This window comes from Cajanus cajan, chromosome 3 (genome assembly GCF_000230855.2).
Source record: "Cajanus cajan strain Asha chromosome 3, NIPB_CcT2T_4, whole genome shotgun sequence".
Lineage (NCBI taxonomy): Eukaryota > Viridiplantae > Streptophyta > Magnoliopsida > Fabales > Fabaceae > Cajanus > Cajanus cajan.
Window position 1 is genome coordinate 41,823,912 of NC_138519.1, and position 9,977 is coordinate 41,833,888.

Consider the following 9,977-nt stretch of genomic DNA (forward strand, 5'->3'; position numbering starts at 1 on the left):
TATCATTTTTCAACAAATTCTTGGACGAAAACTTATTTGACCTTGTTAAAACTATTTACCAGACGATAATGTTTTCTAGATTGAAAACCAGTTTACTTAATCTTCTATGTTGAAAATTAGTTTTGTTAAACAAAAATCACTAGACGAAAATTCTACTTAAATTTGCCAACCAAAAGTATTCTTGCAAAATAACTTTAAAATTTTCCTTCGAATCCAAACACACACATTCAACCCCCCTTCTGTGTGTATTTCCACTAACCTCAATTGGTATCAGAGCTTGAACCCTTGGGTTGAACATCTAACACTGCAGGGGAAACGATCATGGAAAACGAAGGACAAGCCGTAAACTGACCACCCCTCTTCAAAGGAGCAAAATATGACTACTAGAAGCAAAGAATGATTGCATTCTTTGATGCATGTCATATAGACATGTGGGAGGTTGTTGAGCAAGGAAACTACATTCCCCTAGATCTAGCCGGCAATGAGAAACCCAGAGCACAATGGACTAAAGAGAAAAAGCAAAGATTCATGCTAAACTCCAAAGCACGCAATGCGCTCATGTGTGCTCTGTCTGAAGAGGAATACACTAAAGTTCACAGTTTCAGAAGTGCCAAACAAATGTGGGACACCCTTGCTCTAACTTACGAGGGGTCCCTAGAGGTAAAACGCAACAAGCTAAGCTTGTTGGCACGTAAGTATGAACCTTTTGAGATGGAAGAAAGTGAATCTATACAGACTATGTTTGGAAGATTCCAAACCATCGTAAATGAACTTTCCTTCCTAGGTAGAACTTATTATAATTTTGACCATATTGACAAATTGCTTCATAGTTTACCCAAGAAATGGAGACCACAAGTCACTACTCTGAGAGCATCCAAAAATCTTGAAAAACTATCTCTGGAGGAACTCATTGGACTACTTAAAGTTCATGAGCTGGAGTTACAACAATATGATGCTGGGAGAAAATAGAAGTCTATTGCATTAAATGTGCAAAAGACAAAATCAACACCATCCTCCTCAAAAGCACTAAAGATTAATGATACGTCCGATGATAGCTGTAGTGAGGGAACCTGTGACACAGACGATGAAATATCCTTCTTGTCAAGGAAGATTCATTCAGTTATGAAGAAAAAAGGAGGAATATGATGAAGAAAATACAGCAGACCTTCTAGAGAAAAGGCACAACCATTGTGTTATGAATGTAAGAAACCTGGACATTACAAAACAGAATGTCCGGAACTCGAGAAAGAAAAGGAAAAAGAGAAGAAGAAGTTGATTCCCTTCAAAAATAAGAAAGCCATGATGGCCACCTGGGAGGATCTTGACACAACATTGTCAGAAGAAGATGAAGAAGCAAACATCTGTCTCATGGCAGCCGCAGACTCATCATCAAAATCAGATAATGAGGAGGTAACTGAAGCTGACCTAAAAATTCTTGAGCATGCATATAATCAACTTCTATTAGATTCATCAAAGATTTTTACAGCATATAAGGAACAAAAGAAAAGAATTTTTGGAATTACTTGAAGAAAACCGTCTATTGAAAAACAAAAATACAAAACTTCTTTCAAATTCTGAAGAAGTAATCAAATTAACCAAAGAAAACAATTTATTAAAATCAAATTTGTCAAAATTCACACTGGGAACTAAAAATCTTGAGCATCTTCTAAAGCACTCCAGTAGTGGGAAAGATAGAACAGGATTAGGATTTGTTGAATCTGAGTTCGAAATCAAGACAAAAACTTATGCATCTTCCTTGTATGGAAATAATGGACATTTTACGTCCGAATGTAGTCACATGCATAAGAAGAGGGATTCCAAAACTTCTAGTACTAACACTCATGGACCCAAATCCATTTGGGTACCAAAAACTGAAATAGTGCCTGTTGCAGATCTGTTCAACAAAAACAAAAAGTGCCCAATCATGGTACTTGGACAATGGCTGCTCGCGACACATGACGGGTGAAAGGTCTATGTTCCTAGACCTTAAGTCCAAGAAAGGAGGGCAAGTCACATTTGGAGGAGGACAGAAAGGATATATCATGGGAATAGGTAAAATAAGTATAAACTCCTCTATTTCCATTGATAATGTTTTGTATGTTAAAGGATTAACGCATAGAGTACTTGGCAAGCATCCTCAGCAAGAGAATGTTTGGACAAGGGGAGTATTCGGTAGAGTAAAATATAAAATGTGTAGATTCGTGACTAAATAAAGTTCTTGACATGCATTCTCGACATGATAGTACTCGGCCGTGGAGAGTGCTTGACAGGGAAAACTTGTTGGATGTAGAGCAAGACAGGGTTCATGATCGAGGAGAGTGCTTGACACATGTATTCCTCGATTAAAGAGTGATAGGGAAGATAATGTAAGTGATACGGATTCATGACCAAGGAAACTATTCGGCATTCATCATTGACAAGAGAATGTTTGGACAACGGAAGTGTTTGGTGCAGGTGGGTCCTTGGTTGAGGAGGTTGATCGACAAGGAAACCTACTGCAAGTTCGAGTTACATCCGTGATCGAGGAGTGCTCAACACAGGTGCATCCTTAGTTGAGGAAGGTGCTCGGCAGGGAAACCTATTGGACATTTGAGTTGGATCCACGACCGAGGATTTCTCAACATAGGTGTATCCTTAGTTGAGGAGGGTTCTCGATAGGGAAACCTGTTGGATGTTTGAAGTGGATTTGCGATCGAGGAGTGCTCGACACAAGTGCATCCTTATTCGAGGAGGGTACCCGGTAGGGAAACCTGTTGAATGCTTGAGAAATTTTTGATTGAGGAGAGTGCTCGGCATAGGTGCGTCCTTAGTTGAGGAGGGTGCTCGACAGGGAACCTTACGGATAAGTTGGATCCGTGATTGAGGAGTGCTCGACACAGGTGCGTCCTTAGTTAAAGAGGGTGTTAGGCAAGGAAACCTGATAGGTGTTTGAGTTGGATCCACAACCAAGGAGTGCTCGACATAGGTGCATCCTTAATCGATGAGGGTAATTGGCAAGGAAACCTATTGGATGTTCACTAGATTCGTATGTGATCGACATGATTCCTTGGCAAGAGAGTGCTTGGCCGAGGAGGGTGCTTGGCATAGGTGTGCCCTTGGCTGAGGAGGGTGCTCGGCACAAGTTCGTCCTTGGTCGAAGAGGGTGTTTGCTAAGGGAGCCTGTTGGATGCATCCTGGCTTTGTGATCGAGGAGAGTGATTGGGTGTGCATGAGCATAATATGCATAATATAGTTGACAATGATATTGTAAACACATGGGAAAAAACATGATATCTTTGTAAATTAATTGAGTGCCTTGTCAAAATCTTGCCAACCCAAAACCCTCTTTAGGGAAAAAAAGTTGGCCAAGTAAAAGAGTGCACTGTTACACATCAATTATAATACATCTTTAAGTGAGTAGAATTCCATGTTCTACGGATGGGCTCTCCTGAGAGGTGTTCTAGCTTGTACTCCCCATTGTGTAAGTTGTGTCATATTATGAACGGTTCATTCTAGTTTGGAGCGAACTTGCCATGTCTTGGATCCTTCCTTGCTTCTCTTATGACTCTCCAGATGAGGTCACCTTCATGAAACTCTTGGTCTCACCTTGGAATCGAATCTCCTTTTGCAACTTTGCTTGCATGCCTTGACAATGATGAGCGCGTGGTCTCGTACCTCTTCTACAATATCTAGGTTTGTACAAAGCTCATTCTCGTTGGTCTGGTCAATGAAGGGAGCTCAGCGAAAAGAGGTTTCTTCGATCTCTACGGGGAGCATTGCATTTGATCCATACACCAAGTGAAATGGGGTCTCCTATGTAGTTGATTGAGGCGTACACCTGTAGGCCCAAAGTAATTCAGGTAGTTGTCCGACCCATGCGCCTTTAGCCTCCCCAAGTTGTTTCTTTAACTCAGTCAAGATCACCTTATTGGAAAATTCGGCCTAGCTGTTCGTTTGGGGTGTTCACCTGAAGTGACTTTATGGTGTATGCCTAGCCCTGATAAGAACTCATTCAACTTCTCATCAGTGAACTGGAGGTCGTTGTTTGTCACTAAGGTAGTCGGGATGCCAAACCGGGTGATGGCATTCCTCCACAAAAATTTTTGAATTTGGTAGGCCGAAATATTCGCCAAGGGTTCGGCTTCAATCCACTTGGTATGTAGGTCCACCACTATGACGAGGAATTTGCATTGCCCTTTCACTATAGGGAATGGTTTGGTCTAAGTATATCTGCCCCCAAGGTGGTGAAAGACCATGCTGGGGGAATGCAATGTAGCTGCTCGGCAGGTTGGTGAATCAAATTACTGTACTTTTGACATTGTTGACACTTCCTAATGAATGATGAGTAATCTGTGTTCATTGTTGGCCAATAGTAGCCATCACAAAGGAGTTTAGAGAAGGTCATCCTTACCCCTAAATGCATTTCACAGATTCCCTCGTGAACTTCACATATTACGTAATTGGCCTTTGCAGGGTCCAAGAATTTGAGGAGTGAGGTAGAGAACCCACGTCTGTACAATTGATCAACAATGATAACATATCTATTGGATTGTGTCCTTGGGCATTTCGCCTCCATTGGGTCATTCAGTATGATCCCATGGATGACTAACAACATTATTTTCGCTCGCCAATCGGTGGGATCAGCGTTGTCGGTCGGCTCAGCATTCACACTCATGACTATTTTTGCTTCAACACTCATATGGTTGATCTCTTGTTGGATGATGGTTTTCATTTGGCCTACTTTTTTACTCGCAACTAATCTAGCCAATTGATTGGCTCGGGAGTTGTCCTCCTGGGGGATATGTGCACTAATACCTCTTGGAACCTTGCTTTCATCTCTTGATAGGCAAGATAATATTTGATCATGTTGTGATCTCTAACTTGAAAAGTGCCACCGACTTGTTCAGCCACGATTTTAGAATCAGCCAAGCATTTGACTTCGTAGCTCCCATCTTCTCTGCCAGTCTCAACCCGACAAGTAAGGCTTCATACTCGGCTTGATTGTTCGAAGCCTTAAACCAAAAATGTAAGAATTGTTCCAAAATCACACCCCTCGGCCCTTCCAAAATTACTCCTTCTCCACTTCCTGATGGAATCATGCCTAGGAGGGCAAGGGGTGACACCTTGAAGAATCCAAGATGAATGGGCTAGACATGAAGATTTGGGCCAGACAGAGCCCAATGGGCTTGGTGGGCTTGGAAGGCCCAAGTTGCTCCTCACATGGGCCCCACCTTGAGATATCCATTTTCTTCTATTTTGTAAATATTCTATAAGTATAGATTTCATATATTTTGGTCTTGTATTTTGGACCACATAGATTATCATTTTTGGGCCATAGGCTTACTGGGCCTATTTTTTTGGGCTTTATAAGCCTTTGGGCTTTTGATACCCAATATTGGGTTCATTTTGTTTCTTTTATTGTTTTCTTTTATTTGTATATGTTTGACCATTTTATTTGGGCCATTAGAGTAGGAATATTGGAGGAATACTTAATAAGGAAAAACTAGCTTAAATTAGGTTTCATTTAGCATGCATTTAAGATGAATTTGAGTCACATGTTTTAGCCAAGGGTGGATGCACATGTGCACACTCAAATGCATCTTAAATTCACTCCAAATGAAGCTTAATTAGCCATGATTCACATCTAACACTTGGCAGCCCAAAGAATTTGAATTCAAAATTCAAATTCTTGGCGCCAAAGTTCAAATTTCAACTTGGCGCCACTTTGTCTTGGTGGATTGCCTATTTAAGTTCCTTCCTGCGCTCTTGTAATCACTTTGAACATATTAGAGAATTCTGATCAGATTTGATTCAGCTTCAATTCTCTCCTCAAAGTCACTTTAGAAGCTTAGAAAAGTTCCTTTAGAGCTTCTAGGTTCTAGTCCATTTGTGAGCAATCCATTGCTCACTTTTACTTTGGTTCTTCCGTCCATTCCAATTTCGTCTCTCTTCTCATTTTTTTATTGGAATTAACGTCCAGAATTTGGATCAAGGAAGAGTGCCAAGGCCAGAGCAAAGCCAAGGGAAGATCATCAATCTTCTTCACCTAGCTTTGCCATCACTTCCTTAACAAATTGAGGAGCCATCGACGTGAAGAGTCCACCAGTGCTCCTCGAATATACCATGCAGATGAACCTCATTGATGAAATTTGAAAGGCATTGGGCCTTGATCGGCCCCCTCAGCCTGAATACGATATCAAATTTGGATAATTCAACTAACTAAGCCATTATTCTCCCAGCTATTTGGGGCTTTCCCAAAACTTTGGAAATTGAGCAATCCGTGTGCACAACTATGGAAGTGACTAGTAGAAGTGATTGATGTTCTTCAACTAGCTCCATCTTCAAGTCCAATCTTCTCTTAAGGCTTAGACTTCACGCACAAGGTTCAAGCCCCAGGAGCTTGAAGGAAGCAACTATGGAGGTGTGGTTTCTTCTTGAAGAAGAAAGAAGAAAAGTGTTGAAACCTAGGCACAAAGGAAGGATTCGTTTGTGAAGATTCTTAAGGAGAAAATGTTCTCCTAGGTTTGGACCTTTGAAGTAGAGAGAATATTTTGAAATTCTAATCTCATTAGCATCAAAAGTGAATAAAAGCCAAGGAAGAGAGTTATATAATGGGGAATCTTGTGGTGCAAGCTAGACTAACTATGGTTCAAGAGAACCATTGTTAGTCCTCTTACACTCAAGCTTGACCGTCCTAGTTAGTTTAGGAAACTTGTGGAGCAAGCTTCTAACTTAGAAGCTTGGGAAGCAAGCTAAGTCAGAAGCTTGTAGCACGAGCTTCCCAAGTGTGTAGGAGAAGCTAAACCAATCCGACCATGTAAAGGAGCTACGCAACAAAGATGTTTTCCTACATTTAGTCCAATCCAAAAATAATAGAGTTGGTTTAGTTAGGTTCACCAAATCATGGTGAGACCTAGCTAAATCAATTCCTTGGAAAAAAAATGGAGGAAAACAAGCCCAATATGTAAAATTTAGCCTAGGCCCACTTTTGGCCTAATTACTAGTTACACCTACACACCTTACTATTTGTCACCCCACTTATACTACTAAAAATATGAAAATCAATGACCTTTCATACAAGGTCAAATGGAGAAAAAGTCTCCAAGTAACATACCCTAAAATATCAAAGGAATATCCTATAAAAAAAGAAAGAAAGTGCCTTACAAATACAAAGGCAAAATAAACTTATACACGTAAGTACTATGTATATACAATCCGTCTTTGGTCTTCAAGACTAACCCATACCTCTTGGGTCCTTCAATGTATCACTTCTTGGTCTTCTTGGCCTTGGCATGATTCCATCAAATCGGCTGATAAAGTAGACAAGCATTTGATTACACCTTCTCTCTTAAAATAGGACCGAACTAATTGCCTCGTTAGAGACAACTAAATACAATTCCAACGGGCTTAAGAGCTCAGGTCTTGTCAGGATCGACGGAGATGCCAAGGTCATCTTCGGCGCTACAAATGCAGTTTCACACAATTTGTTCCACAAGGAGGTATAACTTTTTCACAAAATCTTTGTCATAGGACAAATTTTGTCAGCCAAGTAAGGGAGGAATCGGGATAAGGAAACCAACCTTCCTAACAAGCGTTGTAATTCTTTATTGTTGCTCGGGCTCCTCAGGTCTAAAACAGCTTTGCACTTGTCTTGGTTAGTGATAGACTATGGCTAAGGCCAAGGAATCTAAGAGGTGATACATTGAAGGAACCAAGAGGAATGACATGATGGACCATGGGCCAAGGGCCCAATCTCTAGAGCTATGGCCACCTTGAAGACCAGTGGACACCTTGAAGACCAGTGGGCTTTCCAAGCCCAAGGTACTCTTCAATTTGGACCACTCTATCATGAAGAGAAGGCATAGTTCTAGTTGTAAATATCTTGTACATAGTTCTCTTGTATAGGCTTATTTTTGCCTTTGTATCTTGTACATAGTTCTCTTGTATAGGTTTACTTGGAGAGTTTGACTCCATTTAACCTCCTTTGTTGATACACTCATTTTCTATTTTTTCAGTAGGAAAAGAGGGGTTGTATTTAGCAATGCTTGAGGGTGTGACTAGTAATTGGGCCAGAATTGGGCCTAGGCAAAATTTTACATATTGGACTCATTTTGCTCCTAATTTTTCATAGATTTGATTTATCTAGGTTTCATCATCATTGGATGAACCTGATGGAGCTACTTGGAGGAGATTGAAGTTCCTTCAAGCTCTCCATGCTTAGGACCGAAAATGCTCTTGAGTTGACCTTGAAAGAGATCCGAAACTCCTTGAAGAAAGCTCCAATGGAGTAGAAGTCTTTGAAGATGATTCGGTTCTCCTTAGCTTGTTGTAGAAGCTTGAGGAACCAAGACAAAGTTTGAATAAACTTTGAGGGAAACCTAGAGTGGAAGTTCTCTACGGTTTAGGGACTCTTGAGTTGAGAGAAATCTGAAGATTTAATCTCATTTATGTTCAAAAGTGTCTTACAAAGTGTAGAAATCAAATATATAGGGAGAGGTAGCTTGTAGGAGAAGCTAACCTTAACCATGGTTCACTAGGAACCATGGTAGGATTAACTTAAACTCCCACGGTTTAGCTAGCTTCTAGGAGAAGCTAACCTTGACCATGGTTCACTTAAGAACCATGGTAAGGTAAGCTTAACCTCCCTTGGTTTAGAAGCTTGCAAGACAAGCTTCAAAACCAAGAGGTGAAGCTTGAGAAATTCGGCCAAGGAGAAGCATATGAGCTAGGCGGCTTTGGACAAAAAATGGCTCCATGATTTAATTTGAAAAACTTTGATTTGGTTTAGTTAGGTTCATCATATGATGATGAGACCTAGCTAAATCAAATCTATGAAAAATTAGGAGCAAAATGAGTCCAATATGCAAAATTTTGCCTAGGCCCAATTCAGGCCCAATTTCTAAGCACACCCTCAAGCATTGCTAAATGTCACCCCCTTTTCCCTACTAAAAAAATATAAAATGAATGTATCATCTAGGGAGGTTAAATGGAGCTAAACTCTCCAAGTAACCTACCTTAAAAACAATATACACATAATAGGAAAAAGCAAATAAAGTGCCTCTCAAATACAAAGGCAAAAATAACCTATACAATAGACTATGTATAAACTGTACAATATGAACAAATAGAACTAGGCCTTCTCTTCATGATAGAGCATTCCAAGTGAAGATTATCTTGGGCCTAACAAGCCCATTAGTCTTCTCAAGATCCAGCTCTTCCTGTATCCTCCTAGCCATAGCTCTGGTCACTAGGCCCTTGGCCCATGGTCTATCATCCCCTCCTTCTTGAGAAGGATTTGTCCTCAAATCTGTAGGTTCTTCTTCCTCATCATAACCTGCAAAGGGAATAAGATCACTTATATTAAAAGTGTTACTTACTCCATAATCACTAGGAAGATCTAACCTGTAAGCATTATCATTAATTCTTTGGAGGACTTGGAAGGGACCATCTCCTCTTGGGTTGAGTTTTGACTTTCTTTGAGAAGGAAACCTTTCCTTTCTCAAGTGAAGCCAAACCCAATCCCCTTCCTCAAAAATGAGGGCTTTCTTTCCCTTGCTTCTATCTAAAGCAGTTCTCTCATTTTGTTGTTGTATTTGAGTTTTAACCTTCTCATGCAATTTCTTAACAAATTCAGCCCTCGATACCCCTTCTTTATGAAAATAATGAGAAGAATCTGGTAGGGGTATTAGGTCTAAAGGAGTAAGAGGGTTAAAACCATATACAACCTCAAAAGGTGAGATTTTGGTAGTCTTATGGACTACCCTGTTGTAAGCAAATTCAATGTGGGGCAAGTACTCATCCCAAGATTTATGGTTACCCTTAAGGACTGCCCTTAACATTGTAGATAGGGATCTATTAACTACTTCCGTTTGCCCATCAGTTTGTGGGTGACAAGTAGTAGAGAAAAGTAATTTAGTTCCTAGCCTACTCCAAAGAGTTTTCCAGAAATGACTAAGGAACTTAGTATCCCTATCTGAGACAATAGTTTTGGGTAAACC

At 40.4% G+C, this 9,977-nt stretch overlaps 1 protein-coding gene across 1 annotated transcript; it reads left to right on the forward strand.

The window, feature by feature from the left end:
- Positions 1-429: 429 nt before the first annotated feature.
- LOC109793975 (uncharacterized) lies at positions 430-969 on the forward strand. The gene has a single exon (XM_020353450.1). It carries the CDS (start codon positions 430-432, stop codon positions 967-969), a length of 540 nt encoding a protein of 179 aa, XP_020209039.1.
- Positions 970-9,977: the final 9,008 nt, after the last annotated feature.

What these genes read in the sequence shown, in the direction of transcription:
- LOC109793975 (XM_020353450.1), top strand. Translation starts at nt 430, where the DNA reads ATGTGGGAGGTTGTTGAGCAAGGAAACTACATTCCCCTAGATCTAGCC.